At 44.1% G+C, this 25081-nt stretch overlaps 1 protein-coding gene across 1 annotated transcript in view; it reads left to right on the top strand.

The window, feature by feature from the left end:
- The window catches only part of MGAM (maltase-glucoamylase), a 147397-nt gene that overhangs the window by 73973 nt on the left and 48343 nt on the right, over positions 1–25081 (top strand). Inside the window, exons 11-24 of the mRNA XM_064289623.1 lie at positions 4174–4305; positions 4456–4572; positions 5789–5902; positions 7364–7448; positions 9120–9237; positions 10370–10541; positions 12329–12445; positions 13306–13460; positions 14894–14978; positions 15720–15776; positions 16254–16378; positions 21342–21430; positions 22964–23013; positions 23468–23635. Of these exons, the coding sequence (XP_064145693.1) occupies positions 4174–4305; positions 4456–4572; positions 5789–5902; positions 7364–7448; positions 9120–9237; positions 10370–10541; positions 12329–12445; positions 13306–13460; positions 14894–14978; positions 15720–15776; positions 16254–16378; positions 21342–21430; positions 22964–23013; positions 23468–23635 (1584 nt within the window). The remainder of the gene's footprint in view (positions 1–4173; positions 4306–4455; positions 4573–5788; positions 5903–7363; positions 7449–9119; positions 9238–10369; positions 10542–12328; positions 12446–13305; positions 13461–14893; positions 14979–15719; positions 15777–16253; positions 16379–21341; positions 21431–22963; positions 23014–23467; positions 23636–25081) is intronic.

Genomic DNA, 25081 nt, shown 5'->3' with positions numbered 1-25081 from the left:
AGACATGAAAGGGACTGGACAGTGGGTAGGAGAGAGATGCTGATGAAGAGTGAGCTATTTGTATCAGGTGGACACTTGAGACTGTGTTGGCATCTCCTGTCTGGAGGAGGGATGGGAGGATAGAGAGAGTTGGAAGCTGGCAAAATTGTCATGAGAGACTGGAAGGGCTGACTCATTAGGGGGAGAGCAAGTGGGAGTACGGAGTAAGGTGTATATAAACTTATATGTGACAGTTTGACTTGATTTGTAAACGTTCACTTGAAGCTCAATAAAAGTTAATAAGAAAAAAAATTATGTATTTAGAAAACTAGACATTTTTGTTTGGACCAGCCATTTCTCCAAGAAACTATGGTTCATTTTATTGGGAAATAGTGTTTAGAGACCACAATTATTGGGTTAAAAGGCAATCTGTTCTTGCTTCTATTTTCTTATCACAACAACGTTCTTAGTTTTTATTAGTAAAATTTTCTTGTGCTTACTGTATTAATTGCATTTTACATGACTTGTTTTTATCTGGGTTCACAAGATTTCTTTCTCTAGCTTGCATGGGTGGTGCAAACGGTTTGTGCTTGACTACTAACTAAAGGTTGAACCTATTCAGCTGCACCCCAGAAGAAAGGCCTTGCAATCTGCTTCCGTGAAGGTTACAGCCCAGACAATCCTGTGCAGCAGTTCTACTCTGTAACACATGAGAGCACCACGAGTCAGAATCGACTCGGTGGCAACGGGTTTGGTTTTTGTTTTCTCAGTGGGATTTGTATCTTTTTACACATGTCCCTGATTGGATTGTTGTGACCAGAAATAGTTACGGCAGGAACTGGCCATGGGAGTGATAGCATATTTTTAGACATCCCTCTGAGATTCTGGTATACACTTGATTCTTAGGTTTCGTGTCTGGTAACAGATATTTTAGGGGGAAACTGAGGAGAGGGTTAATTTTAGACCCCAAGGATTTAGGACAAAAGAATTGTACTCCCGGACATGACGTCCGTGCACTAGGTTAACATCCCTATTTCACACAAGAAACTGAGGCTAAGTTAAGAGGCGGCTTGACCAAGACGACCCTACTAGTTAGTGACTACACAACTAGTTAGTGACAGAACTGATATTACAAGATTGAATGGACTTTAGAAATCACACAACAAATTTTAAGTCCCTCTATTTTTCGCTGGTGTTTTGATTGGTGTGGAATTGGCCTTAAGCAGAGTTTGCCTCTGCGTCGTATGGTCTTTTGGTATTGAAGCAGACCTTCAGAGGGTGTTTTGGAGTTGGGCAGGAGGAAGGTCCATAAATAATACATGTAAAAGGACCTTTGAACAGAATTGATATCCAAAAGCATAGGGAAACCAAGAGAAAAAGGGGAGCTCAACACTCTGAGTGGACAAAGAGGTTTGGGTGGGGGATTTGCTCTACATTTGGGCCTCAGGACTAACCAGTCCCAGCTCCCAGCACTCACTGCTTTATATACATGAGTATAAATGGATTTTATTGGCTAATTTTTAGAAGTATATTACCAGGTCTTTCTTCCTAGTCTGTTGGGAGGGGTGGTAAGGACGTAACAAAAGGATTGGTAGAGGCTGTATGGAGGTGAAGGATAACAGGCACAGCCACTGCAGAGCCAGAGAGAGCTCGTGAATCCCTGCTGGGGCATGTACTAGACACCGTCCTTCTTGTTAGTTGCCGTGAACTCATGGTGAGCCCAGGTGTGCAGAGTAGAACTGCCCCATAGGGCTTTCAAAGTTGTGATCTTAAAAAGCAGATGGCCAGGCCCATCTTCCAAGGTGCCTCTGGGTTGGTTTGAACTGCCAGTCTTTCTGTTAGTAGTCCAGTGCTTAATCTTTTGCAACACCCAGGGACTCCTTAGTCCCAACAGCCTCATGTTAGTATTGGGAACTAGAAGGACTGATTTTCCATCTCAGCTCTCTAGCACTGTAGTGGCTGTCCATTTTTAATTTTTTTTATTGTGCTTTAAGTGAAAGTTTACAAATCGAGTCAGTCTCTCATACAAAAATTTATATACACCTTGCTACTCCTGGAAACCCTGGTGGCATAGTGGTTAAGCGCTACGACTGCTAACCAAAGCGTCAGCAGTTAGAATCCACCAGGCGCTCCTTGGAAACTCTATAGGGCAGTTCTGCTCTGTCCTATAGGGTCGCTATGAGTTGGAATTGACTCGACGGCACTGGGTTCAGGTTTTTTTTTTTTTAATGTACTCCTAGTTACTCTACCCCTAATGAGACAGCACATTCCTTCTCTCCACCCTGTATTCCTCGTGTCCATTTGGCCAGCTTCGTGGCTCTCTATTTTTGATGCCACTCTTCTTATACACTATTAACAACTAGACATTTTCTTCTAAAGTAATCTGGGGAACAAAATAGATTGACAGTTACCGGGACATGGTGGAGCGGGATGTGAAAGGGAGCATTTAGATGTGGAACTGAAGTCTGTGGACTCAGTTTAGTGAAAAAAAGAGGGGTCTTATTTTGCCAAGTCTAAGTGAGCAAAAGGACACACTACATGCAATGTGATAAATGTTTTTATGCTTTGAGTGGCTCTGGCGGTGACATGGATTGAATTGCGTCCCCAAAAATGTCTCTCAACTTGGCTAGGTCATGATTCCCAGTGTGTATGATTGTCTACCATTTTGTCATCGGATGTGCTTTCCCTACGTGATGTAAATCCTGTCACTATGATGTTAATGAGATGGAGTAGTGGCAGTTATGTTGATGAGATCTACAAGATTAGATAGTGTCTTAAAGCCAATCTCTTCCGAGATATAAAAGAGAGAAACAAGCAGAGAGACATGGGGGTCCTCACAGCACCAAGAAAGTAGCACTGGGAGCACAGCGTGTCCTTTGGACTGCGGTTCCTGCGAAGAGAAGCTCCTAGACCAAGGGAAGATTGATGACAAGGATCTTCCCCCAAAGCTGACAGGGAGAGAAAGACTTCCCTTGCAGGGGACACCCCGAATTTGGACTTCTAGCCTACTAGGCTGTGAGACAATAAATTTCTCTTTGTTAAAGCAACTACTTGTGGTATTTCTGTTATAGCATTACTAGATGACCAAGACAATCCCTAAGTCCCTGGAGTAATCCTCTTCCATCTCCCTTACTTGCTCTCTTGGAGGCAGTTACTGAGGCCCCCAAACCAAAAAACAAACCTATTGTTGTCAAGTCTATTCTGACTCATAAAGACCCTATAGGACAGAGTAGAACTGCCCCATAGAGTTTCCAAGGAGCACCTGGTGGATTCAGAATGCTGACTTTTTTTGGTCAGCAGCTGTAGCTCTTAACCACTATACTACCACGATTTCCCATTGAGTAGATTCGGGCACATAATGACCCTGTAGGTCAGAGTAGAGCTCTCCCATAGGGTTTCCAAGGAGCAGACAGTGGATTCAAACTGCCAGCTTTTTGGTTAGCAGCCGAGCTCTTAACCACTGCACCATGAGAGACCCCAGAGCAAGACTGAATTTCATTCTGGGTTCCCCTGTTTTCATAAGTGAAATTAGGAAAGTATAACACCAAAGCAGCCTGGAAGTAGAAAAGAAGAAACCAGAGCAAATGGGGAGAAGAGCAAGGAGAGGCAGGCCCTTCCCCCTTCATCTTGTGATTTAGGGAGCAGGTGTTTTTTGACAGCCTTCGAGGCTTGTTGTAGTTGTGTGATTTATTTGCTTGATTGACTAGGTGTTTAACACCAGAGAACCTGGCAACCAGGGCAGAATGAAGTCGTTAACCCTGATTGCAGGGATGGGTGCAGGCCTTAGGGGACAACGGGTCATTTGCTCTTCGAATTACTATCAGAAAAGAAGCACTTAGATGCCAGGGACTGATTAAGACCTCAGCTCAAGGCCCAGCACAAAGTGGATGTTTAATGTGAATAATAAAAACCAGTTTTCATGGATTCCTTTCCTACTCAAGGTAACTTCCTGTGTGTCAGAGGAGAACTGTGCTCCGTAGGGTTTTCAATGACTGATTTTTTGAGAGTAGATCCTCAGATCTTTCTTCCAAGGTGCATCTGGGTGGACTCAAGCCTCTAACCTTTCAGTTAGCAACTGAGTGTATTAACCATCCAGGAACCCCTAACGTGAATAATCAAGATGACAATTGGTCTGATTTGCTTGAAAACATAAATTCCTATGCCCTGAATTGTGGACATTGTCTATTCTTTCAGGATGTTCAGCATGCCGATATTGATTACATGGACCAGAGGAAGGACTTCACTTATGACTCAGTCAATTATAAAGGCTTCCCTGAGTTTGTTAAGGAGTTACACAATAATGGACAGAAGTTGGTCATCATTGTGGTATGTGGCACCCTCTCATTCCCCCCCAACTTGGGTACTTGCTCCTTCCTTGTCATTATAACCACCTCCCCCTCCCTGACTCCCAATTCCCAATCTCCCTCCTGGGCCTCTGTCTCAAGGCTGGTTTCTTCTTTGTGTTTCCCCTCTTAGGATCCAGCCATCTCTAACAACTCTTCCACAAGTAGCCCATATGGCCCCTATGACAGGGGCTCAGATCTAAAGATATGGGTGAATGCTTCAGATGGAGTGACTCCAGTCGTCGGGGAGGTAATTTAATGGGGGGAGCAGGGGGCTGGTGGTAGGAGGGGGGAGCTGTGGCAGTGTGTGCGTGATGTTTTCGTTTTACATTTTCAGACGCATTGTATATGTTGCTGTTGTTAGGTCCTGTTGAGTTGGCTCCAACTCATGGTGACCTTAGGTACAAGAGAACAAAACTCTGCCCGGTCCTCAAACTTGTTGCTATGTTTGTGCCCATTGTTGCAGCCACTGTGTCAATCCATCTTGGTGAGGGTCTCTTTCTTTTTCACTGATATGCTACTTTTATCCACCTGACCCAAGCTCCTTGAGTAGATTCTGACTCATAGTGACCCTATAGGACAGAGTAGAACTGCCCCATAGGGTTTTCAAGGAGCAGCTGGTGGATTTGAACTGCTGACCTTTTGGTTAGCAGCCAAGCTCATAACCCCTGCTGCACCAGGGCTCCCCTTCATTCCCTGACAACCATGCTCCTTTCATGTCTAAGTCCCTTTGACAATAGCTTACACACCACGCAGTGCCCACTTCCTCACTTCCCATCCGCTCCTCACCTGACTGCATCCATCTCGTGACCTACCTGATGCTGCTCTGGAATGGCCTCTGACCAGCAACTTCCCGACTCGAAAATCCAATGGAATGGTTCCGTTCTTCATGCTACTTGGTTTCTCTGCATCATTGGACAAGTTTGACCATTTCTCAAACCTTTATTTGTCCTTGTTTTCCGTGAAGTTGTTATCCGCTGGTCCATCCATGTCTAATTCCTCAAACAACCCTCTCAGTATATAGTGTTGGTGAGGAATTGGGTAGGAGAGGAACAGAGAAAATAACTAGAGGCTTAGGGCCCACCTGGTGATAAGTGGTTCCAACTTGTAATGGGCTAGTCCACATTTATACAGTACTCTCTTTCTTGACTATTCCTAGTATTAGGAATAGAGATAGCAGGAGGGAAAGGAGAACTGGAATTGATGTCTGGTAAATAAGACGATGCCTTTATCCGTGAACTTGTTCATTAAGGACTTAGCCATTATTTTTACATTTTACCTCAAGTGACTATTTGATTCCCCTGAAGTTTATTCTAAGCAGAGAGCCCAGCATTTCTCCCTGGAAAGGCCATATCCCTGGACACCTCTGTTATATGGTCATATTAGGATTTCTTTGCAAAGTATCCTATTTTACTCTATATTCATTTAATTTATTCTCATTGGTGTTTTTTTTTTTTCTTCTGCAGGTCTGGCCAGGAAAAACTGTGTTTCCTGATTACACCAATCCCAAATGTGCTGATTGGTGGGCAAATGAATTTCAGCTTTTCCACAATCAAGTAGAGTTTGATGGAATATGGATTGTGAGTTCTTTTTTTAAATTATTTTATTTATTTTGTTGTTGTTGAGAATATACACAGAAAAAATACACCAGTTCAACAGTTTCTACATGTACAATTCAGCGACACTGATTATACTCTTCGAGTTGTACAACCATTCTCTCTCCTTTTCTGAGTTGTTCCTCCCCCATTAACTCACTGCACCCTAAGTTTCCTACTAATCTTTCAAGCTGCTGTTGTCAATTTGAAGATTGTGAGTTCTTAACAATTTGATTATTAGGTGGCTAATAATCAAACTGGCTTTGTCTGTATCTATATTTTTGAGTCATGGAACATAGTGGAAACATGAGGAAAGAAAGGCGAAGGACAGGAAATACAACAGTAATTGTTAGGTTTCTCTATCTTACTATTCAAATAATCTTAATAAAACATACAGCTAAGTATCAAAATCAGAATGTTAGAGCTGGAAAAAAACTCGGAAATGTTTTTTTTTTGAGTCCAGGCCTGCTCTTACAAATGAATGAGCTAAAGTCAAAATAGGTCACATATTCCTTACATTGTTGCAAAGGTCATGGATTGTCCAATTGCCAGTTCAGGATCTTTTCACTTGGACATGTTGAACTAACTTATCAGAACACAGTACCCAGGTCCGTGAAAAATTGTGGCACGGTGAGGTGAAATGTCTCGTGTACTGACAAACAAAAACAATTGCAACAAGGCTGATGTTTGGCAAAATTTATGGAGTTGTGGAGTTTTTTCTATTTATAAGAGAACCTTAGAAAGTTCAAACAATACAGAAAGCTAAAAAGATCAAAGCAAAATTCCTCTAAAATGTCATCAACCAAAGACATTAACCATCAGAATGTTGGTACGTGGTGTCTTTCCAGACACATGATTCTTACTACTGTGGTACACGCACTGTCTCTCCTATGTGTGTATATGTATTTGCGTGTGTGTGTATTCATTGTTACTTTAGCACTGGTGGCACAGTGGTTAAGCGTTTGGCTGCTAACCAAAAAGCTGGCAGTTTGAATCCACCAGCCACTCCATGGAAACCCTGTGGGGCAGCTCTACTCTGTCCTGTAGGGCCGCTATGATTGGAATCGACTCGATAGCAACAGGTTTGGTTTTATATATATACACACATATATATGTATACATATATACATATATGTGTAATCATACTAAACAAAATTATTTTGAAATCTTTTTTCGTTGTTTAATATGTTTTGGAAATTGTTCATTTTCTATGATTTTAGACAAATACCATTTTGAGAAGATTTTAAAAAATCTCTCTCTTTTTTTTAAGGATCAGAGAAGACAGGAATATTTCACCCCATGTACACAAATACCCCTTTTAGAAAAAAAAAAAAAATCTGGAATTACTCCTCTGATCCTTAAAAAAAAAAAAAAAAAGATACCATTAGTGCAATGTAGTGGGCATGTTACTTTTTCTCAGCAGTTTTTCATCTCTTTGTCTTGTAGGATATGAACGAAGTCTCCAACTTTGTTGATGGTTCAGTTTCAGGATGTTCCACAAGCCATCTGAATTATCCCCCATTCACTCCCAGTGAGTCTTTGTGTGCTAGGCCTGATGACAGTGGCAATGTGTGTTTGATATTTTAAGTTCATAAAGATGGATAGGGAGTTTGTACAGAAATGTGCGCAGGGAAAGGAACAGGTGGATAATGCAAAAAGGAAACTGTGACAGAAAATTAAAATGCCCTACGCTTTCCTAGGAGCTCTGGTGGCACATGATTAAGCGCTTAGCTACTAACTGAAAGGTTGGCAGTTCGAATCCACCAGCTGCTCTTTGGAAACCCTATGGGGCAGTTCTACTCTGTCCTATAGGGTAGCTATGAGTCGGAATCGACTCAACGGCATCGGGTTTGGTTTTGGTTTTGGGATGCTTTCCTAAATGAGACATAAATCAAAAATGGACAGTGGAATCCTCCACCTATATTCTGCGCTGGCTCCAGGGAAAAGTCCAGAGAGGATATGGTGGAGAAGCCAGAGACTGGTGATTAGTCGGTCACTCTTGAGTCTGGATTCCTGCAGGTAAGGGCTTTTCAGGAGAGACCAGGAAACCAGGCCTGGACTGCAGAGGAGGATCAAGGCCAGTGATATCAGCAGTGTGGAGGGCCTGCAAGAACCACAGAAGGAGAGCAAGCCAGAGCCCAGGCCCTGGGAGTTCAGAGTCAGAGGCGGCAAATGTGGTGCTAGTGAGCTTTGATTGACCTTTAACCAATGGGGCCTCCCAGGGTGTGGCCCTGGACCCAGGCATTCCTTGTAGTTAGAAAAAAGCTAGAGGCCCACAGGCAAGTTGTATCTTGATTGAGAAAGGAATGAAGCATCTAGATCAAACCATTTTAGGAAGGCTTCCATTCTGGTGTGCAAATGGCTGCTAACCAAAAGGTTGAAGGTTCAGGTCCACCTGGAGGTGCTTCTACTTCTGAAAAATCAGCCACGGAAAACCCTATGGAGCACGATTCTACTTTGACACACATAGGGTCTCTAGGAGTCAGAACTGACTCAACGACAACTAGTGTAGTTGGCTGGCTGGTCCATTCTGATGAGAAGACAGGCAATCAGGGCAGGTAGGCCAGAATCCAGAGTTGAGGGCCTTGGGTGAGAACTAAACAGTTTACACTTCACACTTTTGATGATAGAAGCTATTTATATTTTAGTAAGAGGAAGTGTCAAACTTGAATGATCTTGGAGAGTAATCTGGCATTAACGTGCAGGATGAACTAGAAGGGAGGCCAGAAATAAAGAGGCCACTGAGAAGCTATTTCAACAGTTAGGTCCAAATGTAATTTGGATCAGGGCAGAGTGGGGCAGCAGGAGTGGAAAAGAATAGTTGAAGGAAAGAGAGGTTGAGAAGTCATTCCTTATAAGACACGGTCAAGGGAGAGGAGAGATCAGAAATTAATTTATGCTTTCGCCCAATTCTTGGGCCACTTAACTTTGCTCGGTTTGAAGAATTCAGCTTGAACCTCTACTTGAGGCTGAGTAGATCCTCTTGCTCCAAATGCCCACCTCTAGTCACAGGAGGACCCGGGTGGGAGGGTGTGTGAGGTCAGCACAATTTATTTCTGTATTGGAGAAATGACCCCAAAGCATGATTGGTTACAGGCTGGCCACAATCCATGGTGGCCCACGATGCCACCAAGCAGGTTCCATGATACCCAAGGCGCTGGGCATCCCAGGCTCTTGCTGACCACCCACTCTCTCACTCCAGGTGTCCTGGACGGGTACCTGTTCCGCAAAAGCCTCTGCATGGATGCCGTGCAGCACTGGGGCAAGCAGTACGATGTCCACAACCTGTATGGCTACTCCATGGCGATCTCCACTGCTGAGTAAGACCACACCTGCTGTAGACTGAGTACATGCCCAGTTATCCATCTTCGTAGATGTCGGGTGACTTGTGTGCATTATCTTTCAAAAACTCTGCAAAAAAAGTATGGTCATCCTTACTGAATGAATAAAGAAACTGCCTGGCACCTAGGAAGCATGGAATCCAATAAAAATTGTTGAACATATAAAATGAAGGAATGAGTGGATATCTAGAACAAAGGTAGGAAGAAAGAAGTGCAGTAACTTGCTCAAGATCAAAGAGCTAATAAACAGCAAAAGTAAGATTTAAGCCCATTTCTGCATTTGTCCAAAGCCGGTAGTTATCCCCCATGCCACTTATACAGACTGGAGTGTAGAGGGTATGCGACTTGTCAACATCGATGTGTTTTGGGGTTTTAGATACTGGGTCAACGTCCTTCTACCATGCTGTGTCTGCCTCTGTGTGTAGACTCAGATTCTATAGTGAGGAAAAGGCATTGAAGGTTTACTATACTTACTGTAACAGTGACAGCTGGAAGCCAGATTCTACCCCCTGCAAAAAAAACACATTCGTACACTAGCAATGCCATGCATGTAATTGTACCCATTTTGAAAGTTGTTGAAGAAGTTCTATACCTAAAGTTTTAACATATAAGTATAGACTTCTAATTAAAGATATATAAATTGTATATATTTAGGTATCATTATAAAAGCACACACATACACATATAGTTTTAAAATGTGTTTTCTTATTACAAAATGATTACCAAAGAGTTTCTACTTAAAGACAGTTTAAGTTCCAATAGGCTGTTTATAAATCTAGTTTTGTGAAGTCACACAATATGAAAGAACAAGAGATACACATCTGTTGTTCTGTAAAAATTGTATGCCTCTACGTACTAGGCTTTTCAAGGCAGGTTTTGAAATTCTTGGCCATTATGAGGTTAATGGTATACACAAAACACATTAAAGCCAAACACAAACATACTCCATGATGCAGACTGCTCCTACTAGCAGCTCTCACTCTACTGGGAGAGAATGAGAAGGGAAGAACGGGGTATTTGCTTTTCAGATCCTTGGTATCCTTACTGAAGTCCCTGGGCTGAGACAAGCTAAGGTCACACACTGACTCCCTAAATCTCTGTCTGTTTCTAGAGCTGTCAAGACTGTATTCCCCAATAAGAGGAGCTTCATTCTAACCCGCTCTACCTTTGCGGGGTCTGGCAAGTTTGCAGCTCATTGGCTAGGGGACAACACGGCCACCTGGGACGACCTCCGATGGTCCATCCCCGGCGTACTTGAGTTCAACCTTTTTGGTATTCCAATGGCAAGTACTCATCCCAAGTTCCCCTCTGAACCTCAATCCCCAGCAAGCCTCATTCTAGAAAGCTCCAAACCATAAAGCACCACTCTCCTGCCCACTATGGCCTAGGGATTTAATGTCTTAAGAGCACATGCTACAGCTGCGTCAGTATGGCTCTGGTGCCACCACGTTCTTTCTGTGCTGCCTTATAAGGATAATGCAACCTTGAAATACTATCCCTGGGATATTTCTTCTTCTTGAAGTACAGCATATATACAGAAAAACGCACCCAGCACTAAGCACATAGCTGATGAACTGTACAAACTGAACACAGCATCTGTGAATCCAGCACCCGGATCAATAAACAGAACATTGCCCAAACCGTAGAGGTGGTTTTGGCATCTTTTAGTTAAATTCAACATATATAGTAATTAATCTCCTACTGTGTGCCAGGCACTGAGCTAGGCATGAACGGTGAGGGTGAAGAAAAGCAAAAGTAACAAAAACACCCTCTCTTCCCCCAAGGGTTTACCGTTTACTAAGAGGAGCTAGATATGGAAGCAAATAATTGTGCAAGCTGAGAGTGCTAACTGGGACGTGTAATTTAACGTTCAGGGAGATTCTGAGAAAGGGACTTATTAACCCTGACGAGATTATGTGGGACAAAGAGTCGGGAAAGAGAGTCAAGAGAAACTTAATGGAAAAGATGGCACTTGTGTTTACTGTGAAAAGTGGGTCTATTTCACCAGACTAACTGGGGAAAAGGTAATCTTAAGGGAGTATTTGTGGTGCATAGGATTCCTGGGGAGTCTGGGGTAGAAAATGTTGCTGGAAAAGTGGATTGGGGCCAGGTGGTGAAGGGCTAATAGGATAAGCAGTAAGGAGACCCTGGAAGTGTCCAAATAGAAAAGCAATGGATCAGAGTCTGGCAATGGGTTTGGTTTGGATTTTTTTTCACTCATCAGAAAGGAGCCCTGGTGGCACATTGCTTAAGCACTAGGTTGCTCACTGAACGGTCGGTGGTTCCACGGAAGAAAGATATGGCAGTGTGCTTCCATAAAGGTTACATCTTTGGAAACCCTGTGGGTTAGTTCTACTGTGTCCTATAGGGTCTTTATGAGTTGAAATCAGCTCGAGGGCAATGAGATTTATTCATTTAAAAGCTACTGTATGCTTAAGTGGCATTATGTAATTAAAAACCCATTGCCGTTGAGTCCGACTTACAGCAACACTATCAGACAGAGTAGAACTGCCCCGTAGGGTCTCCCCAAGGAGCGGCTGGTGGACTCAAACTACAGCCCTTTGGCTAGCAGTCAAGCTCTTAACCACTGTGTCACCAGGGCTCCATGTCTAGATAATTGTTGTTTGTTTTTAGGTGCCATCAAGTTGGTTCCAATTCACAGGGACCCTGTGCACCACAGAATGAGACACTGCTCCGTCCTTCGCCATGCTCACAATCATTGTTATACTTAAGCCCATTGTTGCAGCCACTGTGTCAAACCATCTTGTTGAGAGGCTTCCCCTTTTTGTGCTGACCCTGTACTCTACCAAGCATGATGTCCTTCTCCAGGGACTGATCCCTCCTGACAACATGTCCAAAGTATGTAAAGACACAGTCTAGCCATCCTTCCTTCTAAGGAGCATTCTGGCTGTACTTCTTCCAAGACAGATTTGTTCATTCTTTTGGCAGTCCATGGTATATTTAATATTCCATGTGTCACTAGCCTTTCAGTAAGAAGTGTTAGCAACCCCAGCTGGAAGGAAAGGAAGGTGGTGAAAGCGGGGCGTCCCACTGTCCCTGTGTCCTCTAGGTGGGTGCTGACATCTGTGGCTTCTTGATGGATGTCTCTGAGGAGCTCTGCAGAAGGTGGATGCAGCTGGGAGCGTTCTACCCATTTTCCCGGAATCACAATTGCCAAGGCTACAAGGTGAGGCTCCCAGGGGATATGATCCGCAAATTTGTGGTGTACGTTAGCACTGGGTCTGTCCTTATCCTGGCCAAAAAACCTTTTGAGCCAACTTCTGACATATGCCTCCCTCATGCGCATTTTCTCCGCTGTTTGCACCCGTACTTCACCATTAGATGTGCCATTCCTACCAGTAACCGGTTGCTGTTGCATCAGCTGCGACTCGGGCAACCCTGTGTGTGTCAGAGTAGAACCGTTTCATAGGGTTTCCAATGACTGATTTTTTGAAAATTGATTGCCAGGCCCTTCTTCTGAGGCACCTCTGGGTGGACTCAACCTTCCAACCTTTTGGTTAGTAGCTGAGCACATTCACTATTTGCACTGCCCAGGGACCCCCATTATTTCTGCTGTTGGCCTGTCTAAAGGGTTTCCTCAAACCTCTGTGCACTTTGTCAATGGTATTCATGTTGTAATGAAAATCAAAGACTTCAAAATTATTTAAATGGTAATTTTCCGAGGAAAATGCTAAAACAAACACATTGATTCTGACTCATAGCGACCCTATAGAACAGAGTAGAACTGCTCCACAGGGTCTCTAAGGAGCAGCTGGTGGATTCAAACTGCCGACCTTTTGGTTAGGAGTCAAGTTCTTAACTACTGCACCACCAGGGCTAGGGAGCTAACGAGGCAGGAGGTGTGCTTGCTTTGTGAACTGATGTCCCTTTACCTGTTGGCACTGCTCAGAGTCCAGTGTGGAGTGAAGGCTCCAGGCTGCTCAGCGATGAGACTCTTGGTTGCCGGCCATGAATGAGGGCTGGAATTCTCCAGTGCTTCTGCCATTCCACAGCCAAACAGAATTGCAACCGTCTGTCTCTTCCCAGGCTCAGGACCCTGCCTCCTTTGGAGCTGACTCCCTGCTGCTCAACTCCTCCAGGCACTACCTGAACATCAGATACACCTTGCTGCCCTACCTGTACACCCTTTTCTACCATGCGCACACCCGCGGGGACACAGTAGCCCGGCCCCTGCTGCACGAGTGAGTCTGCCTAACCCAAAGGGGTCTTGTTGATGCAACCAGGTGACATTGCCTATAACATCAGAGTGAAAATTAAAACAATCCAAGCCATTATTCATATATTTTTTCAAACTGGAATAATAATAACCAGTGGCCCTCAGGTTGACTCCGGCTCATGGCGACCCCAGGTGTGTCAGAGTGGAACTTTACTCTAAAGAGTATTCAGTGGCTGATTTTTTTTGAAAGTAGATCTCCAGGCCTTTCTTCCAAGATGCCTTTAGATGCACTCAAACCTCCAAACTTTTTGGTTAGCAGCTGAGCGTGTTAACCATTCTCACCACGCACGACTCCCAAACTGGAATATCTAGATGGTTTTGTGAGGGCATTGCTGTCTAGATACTACTCAAGGGATGTATGTAAGTTTTATATCCTGATTCCATTTGGGGATAGCAGTGGCCTCAAAGTCGTGGACTCGAGGTCCTTTCTTTGTTCCCCCTACTCACACTGTAATGGAGACAAATTATTCAAGTTCTTTGATCCTTCGGTCATAATTCAAAGGTTTTGGTAGTTTGATCAGGAAGGTCTCTTCCTGTCATGATGCGCTATGATTTCAGGTCTATTTTCAGGTTCTAGGAGTGGGCCAGTCATTTGTACACAGAGAAGAATATTCTAGAAGATTTTTAGAACTCCAAAATTCTAATTAGCAGCCACTGAGTATCAGCCACTGGGTATCTCTAACTCAAGTCTAAAAAAACTGTGCTTAAATGCCTTTCCTTGTCAAAATATAGTCGGCTCCACTAAGTGTCTGACACACAAGGCTCTCAGCACATATTTCCACCATTATATATTCATTTATTTGTCAAAGATTTTGCCATTTCCTGGAATTGCCTATTAAAAGGCAGATACCCTAGAAGATAGAAGGGTAAAAGCTTAAATTAGCTGATTTTCACGATCAGATCCATGTCCTGCTTGTAGGTCAACTGAAGTTCTAAAAAATTTTTTTTTTTTTTTTTTTTTTAAGGAGAGGGCACATAGAGTCATAGCCTGGGATCTCCCAGTATAGATGTTAGGATGGGAACTTCTGACCAACCTGAGGGAGGACTGGGATGCTGCAGGGACTGGGGAGAGGCCGGCAAGTGGGTCTGTGAGTGGGGCAGGGAGGTGGGTTGAGTGAATGTCACGGAGTAATTTGGGGGGTTGACCCAGCAGGCAACCTGTGTGTTACGGACAGGCTGGGGAGAGTGGCCAGGGACACTGGCCCGAACCTCAGGGACAGTTTCTCTGCTAAAGATTACAGCTACGAAACTCTATAGGGCACTTCTACTCTGTCCTATAGGGTCGCTGTGAGTCGGAATCAACTTGACGGTGACGAGCTGTTGTTATCGTTGGTAACATGTCCTACATACGAAGTTGCAACATATAATTTGCTGACGTCATCCTTCTCGTGTCTCCAGGTTCTACAGCGACAGCAGCACTTGGGATGTGCACCGGCAGTTTCTGTGGGGGCCAGGCCTCCTCATCACTCCAGTTTTGGATGAGGCAAGTTTCCTACAGGGATACATATGTGCTGTCTGCCTCTCTTCCTGCTCCCTACTTGAGACCTTTCTGTTGTCTGCGCTCCCGGCCCTTTTCCAACGCTGTGGCCGAGCCAGCCTCGGGTGGGCTGTGCTGGGACTTTGGGACACTGGACCTCGGATACTCTCACATTTTCTTCTCCAGAAGACTTCTTCTCTTGACCAAGTTCCCATTCAGCATAGGACCGGCTGCAGCACCTGGGGTAGTTGTCAGTTCTGATGGCCGATCCCTTCTGGCTCCGTGACGCAGAGCCAGGAGAAGCAGTGGCTGCCCTCAGACTCTAGAGTCACGGCGGCCCCAGTGGGTTGTCACCTCTGCCACTTAGCACCTATGTGGCTGGGGGCAAGTGAAGGTGCCGGCTCCCCACCTCTAAAAGTGGGGTTCTGGAAGGGTAGATGAGGTAATCCTCCCAGACTTGCAAAGCTGGAACTTGTACCACAGTCCATGCTGCATTTTTGTTACTGGTTTTTATTATTATTCTCCCAAATGTGGTCCCATTGGGATTTTTCTGTGGGTTGCTAAGTCATCACCTCTCTTATTCTGAGAGGAAAGGAAGAAGAAAAGCACAATTGGGAAACAGGGGAAAGAAAGGTTATTTCTGCCTTCTCGGTGTATGACTAGGGAGTTCCCCTGGGGAATGCTGGGAAACCCGCTTATCCCCTTCAGAGGCTGGGCCACAAGGGGCAACGTTCCTTTGACTTTCAGGGTGCAGAGAAAGTGCTGGCCTACGTGCCCGATGCCGTCTGGTACGAATACGAGACTGTAAGTAGCTTTGACTTCATGTCAACTTCAGTCCACAGGGGCCACTGGCATGGGGGTGCTCTGGGGGTGTTTCTGTAACTTCTCAGCAGAGTGGGATAGAGTGAGCCAAGTCACCAACGTCATTCAGGATGGAGGGCTACAAAGAGGATTGTCAGATATCTTACTCAGCCATCAGATACAGAGTCAGAGTCCCCATGAGCGAATCCTGGAGGACCCTGTAGGCCATTGGAGCTTGGTCAGGACCAGCTTGCTCATCTGGAACTCTCCATTCGTAGGCCAGCCTCAGCAGGCATCCATGTTTGACAAACCCCCAACTGAGACCAAAGCCTGTTGTGCCTATTATTTTTTTCCTTGTTGTGTTTGGAGTTGCCCATCGAGCTGATGGAAAGGGGAGAGCTGTAGATAACTCAGCCATGGACCACTGGGGGAGAAGAGTGTCCTGCACACGCCCATGTCTTTGTTTATCTGCACACTTAGGGGGCCCGAATACGGTGGCGTAAGCAACAAGTTGAGATGGAACTTCCTGGAGACAAAATCGGACTCCACCTCAGAGGAGGCTACATCTTCCCCACCCAGGAACCCAGCACCACCACTGAGGCCAGGTACATGTGGCTGTGGGCTGCGTTTGATCGGTCTCTCCTGCTCCCATGTGCTGATCACACTGAAGACAGTGTGTTGTGGGAGGAAGGGCACTGGTGTGTGTGGGGGGGACATCAAACTGTCCCCTGAGTTTCCTGCAGTCCCTTTTGTAGGAGCTGCAGATTTAGAGCTGTGTCTGAGTGGATTTTGAAAGGGCTTATTCACTGTCCTTCCTTAACCACCACCCCCCCCCCCGCCCCAGTTTCTCCTCAAAATGCACTACCTGCCAGGTGCTCAGTGTCCTGGTTGGCCCAGAACTGTCCTGGTTTAGTGCCTAGTACTGTCCTGGGAAACCCCTCAGTCCCTCAAACCACATGGCTGTCCACCCTCCCTGCTCTGACGGGGCCTTCCATCCATGGAACTTACGACTCACTCACTCCCATTTCTAGAGCGTGGGGTTCCCCCTCCACCCCTATAATCTGAGCAGCCCACTTCTTTACTCCCACTGAACTCTTTCCTGTGGTTCATGACCAGGCTAAAAAGTTACTCAGCCTCCCAGGAGACACACATCTCCCCTGTGCCACTGATTTCTCCTTTATGCACCTTTGATACTAGAATTGTAGACCTCCATCTCCATCTCCATCTGCACAAAGGTGATTTAAGAGTTGCACGGTTATACCTATGGGTCTCTAAAAGTCTTCTTCTTTTTTTTTTTTTTTTACACTAGGAATGCTTTGGAGGGTGGGGACATGTCTTTTCTTTAGAACCTTCTTTGCTACCTGAATTTCTCAAACTGTAGATGATTTATGATACTAATGGAAGATAGGAAATCCTGGTATGGTATAATGGTTAAGTGCTAAGGCTGCTAACCAAATGGAAGATATACCTGAATCCAATACCAGCTGGTTTCTTTTTCTGTAATTGTTCAGCTTCAGACTGTTCTACACTCTGATACCAAAATTGTCTTTCTAAAATGAAAATCTCAGTTCATGTTTCCCCTACTTGAAGGCCAAAGTCTTGAATTAATAGAACGTTCAAGGCCAATCACAATCTGCTTCCCAGTTACCCTCACTGCTATATCTCCTGCCACACCTTAATACTCACTGATAAACCAGCCATGCCAAAAGTCTTGCTGATACAAAAAAAGACCAGACTTACTGGCCTGACAGATACTGGAGAAACGTCAAGAGTATGGCCTCTGGATACTGTTTTAGCTCAGTAATGAAGTCACTACTGAGGTTCGCCCTTCAGCCAAAGACGGGACAGGCCCATAAAATAAAATGAGACTAAAGGGGCACACCAGCCCAGGGGCAAGGACGACAAGGCAGGAGGGGATAGGAAAGCTGGTAATAGGGAAGCCAAGTTCGAGAAAGGGAGAGTGTTGACATGTCATGGGGTAGTTAATCAATGTCATAAAACAACATGTGTACTAACTGTTTAATGAGAAGCTAGTTCTGTAAACTTTCATCTTAAGTATAATTTAAAAAAAATACATTAAAAAAAATCTTGCCAATAGGCAAACATATTCACCCATTTTACTGCGTGTGAGCATCTGAACCTGTTGCCCTTTCCAACATTCTTTGCCTGGTGTACTCTTTTTTTTTTTCCTTTTATTTCATTTTGTTGTCACTTATTTATTTTTTATTTTGGTAAAAATATGCACAGCAAAGATATACCATTTAAACAATTTCTACAGATACAATTCAGCGACATCGATTGCATTCTTCAAGTTATGCAACCATTCTTGCTACCCAGTTCCAAATTATTCCACCGCCATTAACTCAAATTTACTGCTCCCTAAGTTTCTCATCCAACCTTTTGAGTTGCCGTTGTCAATTTGATCTCACATAGACCATTCTGTAATAGGACACAAAGCTCAGGGCAGACATACTTTACTAATTACGTTAGATTATTGTTTCCTCCAAAGAAGACTTCAGGGGATATTTTTGGTCTAAGTTTTAAGGTTTAAGAATTATCTCAGGGCAATAGTTTCAGGGGTTCATCCAGCCTCAGTATCTGCAGAAAGTCTGGATTCCACTGAGTATTTGAAATTCTGTCCCGCATTTTCCCCTCTTTGATCAAGATTCTTCTATAGAATCTTTGATCAGAACATTCAGTAATGGTAGCCAGGCACCATCTGGAGTAGAACTGGTCTCATAGAAAAGGAGCCAGTTGTTCACGGAGGCAATTAACCACACATTTCACTTCCTCCTCTGATTCTTGACTCTTCTTCCTCTGTTCCTCCATGTGAATGGAGGCCTGGTGCTTTCTTAATGATCCTTCAGATTACCCCAGGTTTCACCTTCAGGAACACTCCCCAACTCTTCCAGCAGAGGCTGTGCTGCCACTTCCAGCTTTCTGGTCATTTCGTATGCAGGCAGTTCCCAACTTACGACATATCTGAGTTATGGTGAACTGCGCTTACAACCATTTCTTCTGTACATCTTATCGTTAACAATATGTACTGCGTACAGCATTGCAGCACAGACTTTGCTGATGCTACCATTCTCATGCCAACCTCCAAAGACAAATGAAGATCAGATTTATAAAGATACTGATAGTAAAAGTCAATAATAATGAAAACTAAGAAAAAAATGAGGTATTCGACTTACGTCAGAACTGACTTGCGATAGAATCGTTGAAACAGAACCCCGTCGTAAGTCTGGGACCACACGTACTTTCTTGGTCCTTAGTTGATTTCCAGAATACTTTAAAAATATTTTAATCATAGTCATTTTATACTCTGTATCTGAAAATGTTATTGTCTGAAGTCTTTGTTGTTGTTGTGTGCCATTGAGCCAATTCGGATTCACAGAGACCCTATAGGACAGAATAGAACAGCCACTTAAGGTTTCCAAGGATGTAATCTTTATGGAAGAAGACTGCCACATCTTTCTTCTGTGAAGTGACTCGTGGGTTCGAACAGCCGACCTTTCAGTTAGCAGCTGTGTGCTTAACCACTGTGCTACCAGGGCTCCTTCTGAAATTCTTAAAACCACCAAACCAAGCCTGTTGCCTTCAAGTTGATTCCAACTCATATGGACCCTATAGTTCAGAATAGAGCTGCCGTATAGTGTTTCCAAGGCTGTAAATCTTTACAGAAGCAGACTGCCACATCTTTCTTCCTTGGAGCAGCTGGTGGGTTTTAACCACTGACGTTTCAGTTAGCAAGTGAGTGCTTAGCCACTGCCCTACCAGGGCTCCTCTGAAATCCTTAAACCAAACAAACCCGTTGCTGAGTCGATTTTGACTCATAGCGACTCTATAGGACGACAGTAGAATTCCCCTATAGGGTTTCCAAGGAGTGGTGGCAGATTCTAACTGCCGACCTTTTGGTTAACATCAGAGCTCTTAACTACTGTGCCACTAGGGCTCCCTGAAGTCTATAGGAGAGTTTAAATCTGTCTTTAGTTATGTTTGCTGACTTTCATTCCTACTGGCTTGTTTCCTGGTGTTCTTAGTGATTTTCAAAATGTGGTCACCTCGAAGACCCAAAGACGGGTCTCATTCCTCTAGAGATGATTTACTTTCTCTTTGGTCACAAGCAAGGGAATGCTGCCAACTTGGGGTCATGTTAGTTCCCTTCAAGGATCCCAGCTTCACACGGGAATTAGAAGTTCAGGTTCTCTTCTTTGGATCACCAGGCTCTGTAGCCTGATTTTAGCATCGGTGTAAGCTTTTGTCCTGTGACAATGTTGGGTTTTGCTTAGTGAAGACGCTTCTGATTTAAAACAAAACAAAAAACCAGCTGCTGCTGAATCGACCCCAAGTCATGGTGACTCCACACGTGTCAGAGTAGAGCTGTGTTCCATAGGATTTTCAATGGCTGCTTTTTTGGAAGTAGATTGCCAGACCTTTCTTCTGAGGTGGCTCTGGGTAGACTCAAACCTTCAGCCTTTCAGTTAGAGGCTGAGTGCTTTAACAGGTTGCACCATCGCCCAGGGACCCCCTTCTGGTTTTAGCCTACCGTTTTGTTTTGGTTCACCATTGCTGTTTTTTTGGTCTCTTGGCTCTATCCCTTATTTTCTTACAAGCCGAGCAATGTTATAATAGGAATATGTATTGTAGTTTACCTAGTATGAAGTAGTATTTTGGTGGGTGTGTCCTCCAGAATATCTAGTCCACCACCCTGCTGGACTCCTATCATATCTAAAATGACCTCTTTTGTGTCACTGCAAACAGATGGTACTCAGTGCGTGCCTGTTAAATGAAAGCAGGTGTTTTTGTTGGTAGCGGAGCCTGGCTCGCTGGCACAGTGGGAGGCTGGCCGTGAAGGTATACCACATGGCATGATAGGGAAGACTACGCCAGGGGCAGGCATTGAGGGTTATCCCGAAGGAGTGGTGAGGTGAGGAGAGGCTCCAAATGAAGCTCTCTCGGCCCCCGCCCCCCCGCCACGTCCACATATCTGAGTAATGCTGTGTGTTTTCTGTTCTAAATCATAAAGTAGATCATTAAAGGGTTTTCTTTTTCCCTCAAAACAAACTAATAACGAATCACATAAAGAAAGTTGCCATTATAGAGTTGGCTTATTGTGTTGTCTTATTGTTTGCTCTGTAAAAATGGTCCTGAGGCAAGGAGGAAGTTATGTCCTCCCCCCATCCCGCTTCTCCACACTTAGCATCTCTACAGTGAGCAGGCTGCACCAGCTACCGTCTTGTCATCTTTCTTTTCTAACAGTCGACATTCTCAGTAACAGTCGCATCAGCAGCTTTTACTGAAGCTACTGCGTTGATTCTAGGGCTTAGATTCTTGGCTCCTTCATTGTTTCTTTTCATACTGCAAATGTTTCAGGTTTTCTCTCTCCTGTGACATTACCAATATCAGAGAAAGATGCTCCTGTCAATTTTGCCTTTATGCCTGGTGGAAAGCAGAGTCATCTGCTGCTAGTAACTTCTGTCCTTTGAAATATAATGTGTCCAGCTCATGTGGCAACATTCCCAATTCCTAAGTCTTTGTCTCTTACATAAATCTTGTTTCCTACAGTCGACGGAACCCTCTTGGCCTCATTATTGCCCTAGATGAGAACAAAGAAGCCAAAGGGGAGCTGTTCTGGGACGATGGGGAAGCCAAAGGTGAGCACCGCCGTCATAATGCCGCCAATTCTGAACCTGCATCTTCGGTCCATGGCTCTTCCCACCTGCTGGTCACTGAGTGTGATTTTGTTTCTGGCTGCACTGCTTGGGCGTAGTGGTAGAGGAACCACAAATGGAGGAACACCTCATCTCTAGCTCTTAGAATTCTACTGTCCACCAGCAGCATAAATAGATAGTCATTTGATTGTCAACCAGCACCTGGAAGAAATGTTTGCAAGACTGTAGCTATAATTCAATGTATAAAAAAAAAGTATGCATTTCTCTAAATACACTTATGGACAAACGATGCTGATGTGAAAGACATACTCACGTTAGAGAGGCAATGACGATGCGCTTTTGTAGAGGGTATTCATTCACCTGCTGTTGTTAGCTGCTGCTGGGTTAGCACTGACTCACGGTGACCTTACGTTCAACAGAGTGAAACGTTGCCCAGTCCTGTGCCATCTTCATAATAATTGCTATGTTTGAGTCCATTGTTGGGGCCATTGTGCCAATCCATCTCACTGAGGGTTTTCCTTGTTTTCGCTGACCCTGTACTTTACCAAAGAGTATTCATCTATCCATGCTTTTTAGCACATTTTTCTGTTTCCAGTATACTAACAGGCTTTGTTGCTCAAGCTTAGGAAATAGATTTGCTTGAGGCATATGTCTCAGAAGCACTTGGAAGGGAATCTTTTCAAGGTTATGGTAGAAAGGGGAAGGATGAGCAGTGGCTTGGCCTTGGAGACTCTGGTCACAATCTCATCATTCTCAAGATGTAGCTTTGTGGTGAGGGGTTAATATGTCCCTCAACATATGTACACGTCAACATAAAGGAAAAAAAAGCCCTCACAACTGGACCAATAAGCAACATCATGATAAATGGAGAAAAGATTGAAGTTGGCAAGGATTTCATTTTACTTGGATCCACAATCACCGCCCATGGAAGCAGCAGCCAAGAAATCAAAGGACACATTGCATTGGGCAAATTGGCTGCAAAAGACCTCTTTAAAGTGTTGAAAAGCAAAGATGTCACCTTGAGGACTAACGTGTGCCTGACCCAAGCCATGGTGTTTTCAGTCGCCTCATACATATGCGAAAGCTGGATGATGAATAAGGAAGACCGAGGAAGAATTGGTGCCTTTGAATTATGGGTTTGAAGAATATTGAATATACCATGGACTGCCAGAAGAACAAACAAATCTGTCTTGGAAGAAGTACAGCCAGAAGGCTCTTTAGAAGTTGGAATGGTGCAACTTCGTGTCCTATACATTGGACATGTTATTAGGAGGGATTAGTCCCTGGAGAAGGACATCATGCTTGGTAAAGTGGGAGATCAGTAAAAAAGAGGAAGACCTTCAACAAGATGGATTGACTTAGTGGCTGCAACAATGGGCTCGAGCATCACAATGATTGTGAGGATGGTGCAGGATCAGGCAGTGTTTCAATCTGTTGTACGTAGGGTAGCTATGAGTTGGAAATGACTCGACGGCACTCAACAACAACAACAACATGTCTCCCTCTTGCTTTCAGATACTGTGGCCAATAACATGTATGTCTTCTGTGAATTTTCCGCCACGCAGGTGAGTAGCATACTTTTCTGAATCTTAAGTGTGGGCTTTTACCTGGTCATTAGCTCATGTGTGTTGGTATCTGTGTACAGTTATATTTGTGGCTTCATATACATTTCTGAGTACAGGTGAACATGTTTGAATTTATGCCTCAACTCTCAATAATTGAATCATCCAGGCTGGCATAAGGAGGCAATGACATGGATGAATCAAAGCAGTCAGTGTCTCTAAGTGCAGTTTTTAAAAATGTCTTTCTGTGTGTGTGTGTGTATGTACATATGATCCTGTTTATTTTTTTTAATTTTTGCTTAGGGGATTACAAAGTGTGTTTATATTCCATGAGCACACATTAGTAGAGATAGCTAAGAGGCATTCAGAGTAGCTGGACGTTTGGTCTGTGACGGATATTTAGGTGACTTGAGAATCTGTGTATGACAGGCAGCACTTTCGCATATTTGTTTTGCAGAACCAATTGGATGTGAAGATTTTGCAATCAGCCTACAAAGACCCCAATAACTTATCATTTAAGGAGATTAAAATCCTTGGGACCCAGGAACCTGGAAATGTTATAGTGAAGCACAATGGTGTCCCAAGTCAGATTTCTCCTAAAGTCACTTACGATGCTAACCTCCAGGTAAAATCCCATACGTTGAGATGGCTTATGAAGAATTCGTTGTAGCCTCATGGTGTTCCTTCTTGAAAGTTGCATGGGATCTGGAAGGAGCAGAGCACAACCTGAGGCCTGTGGTGGGGAGGGATGCGGGGTGGGAAAGAAAAATAGGAGGAGGAGCCACAATTAGGTGAGTGAGGACATGCCGAGGCACTGGAAGAAGGTAAAATGGCCTTTTCATCCTTGCCTTCTTCTCTGTCCCTTAGTCTGGTTTCATTGATGAAAAATAGTTGTAATGGGACAGAAAAACAACAACAACTACAACATAGGGATATGGGGAACAAGGTTATAGGAAAAGGGATCTGAAAGCTGCTGGTTGATGCTGGAAAATAAAGATGGGAGGTGGAATCTCAATTAATTAAGAATTTGAAGTGCAGTTTTTTCTGGTGGCACAGTGGTTAAGCGTCCAACTGCTAGCCAAAAGGTCAGCAGTTCGAATCCACTAGCTGCTCCCTGGAAATGCTATGGGGCAGTTTTCTTCTGTCTATGTGGTTGCTATGAGTTGGAATCGACTCGACAGCAACGGATTTAGATTTTTGGTTTTCATTGAGGTAGACAGACATTCATGTCAGCATATACATTTTTAAGAAATATTTTAAAACAAAGAATTTCAGAATCCTAGCTAATGGCTATTTATTTGATTAAAACCCATTCCTGTCAAGTTGATTCCGACCCATAGCCACCCTATAGAACGGAATAGAGCTGCCCCACAGGGGTTTCCTAGGCTGTAATCTTTATGGAAGCAGACTGCCACATCTTTCTCCTGTGGGGCCGCTAGTGGATTCAAACCACCGACCTTTCGGTTGGTTAGGAGCTGAGTGCTTAACCACTGTGCCATCAGGGCTCCTTACTTATTTGATTAGACAATAATAATACAATAATTTTTCCTCACCTGTAATGAGACTTGATGTTATGGAACAGGTTATAATCACTCCTTTTGCTCTCTTAGCATTTTGAGGAATCCTTTCCGAAGTACTCTTTTTTTTTTTTTTTTTTTTTATGGAACTTTAGATGGAGGTTTACAGAACAAACTAGTTTCTCATCAAACAGGTAGTACACACATTGTTGTATGACATTGGTTAACAACCCCAGGACATGTCAACACTCTCCCTTCTCAACCCTGAGTTCCCTATTGCCAGCTTTCCTGTTCCCTCCTACCTATACACATTATTGTATGACATTGGTTAACAACCCCAGGACATGTCAACACTCTCCCTTCTCAACCCTGACTTCCCTATTGCCAGCTTTCCTGTTCCCTCCTACCTATACACATTGTTGTATGACATTGGTTAACAACCCCAGGACATGTCAACACTCTCCCTTCTCAACCCTGAGTTCCCTATTACCAGCTTTCCCGTTCCCTCCTACCTTCCAGTCCCTGCCACACGGCAGGTGCACCCCTCCAGTCTT

This window comes from Loxodonta africana, chromosome 8 (genome assembly GCF_030014295.1).
Source record: "Loxodonta africana isolate mLoxAfr1 chromosome 8, mLoxAfr1.hap2, whole genome shotgun sequence".
NCBI lineage: Eukaryota > Metazoa > Chordata > Mammalia > Proboscidea > Elephantidae > Loxodonta > Loxodonta africana.
Note: the sequence above shows the minus strand (reverse complement) of the source record. Positions and strands in the feature narration are given on the sequence as shown.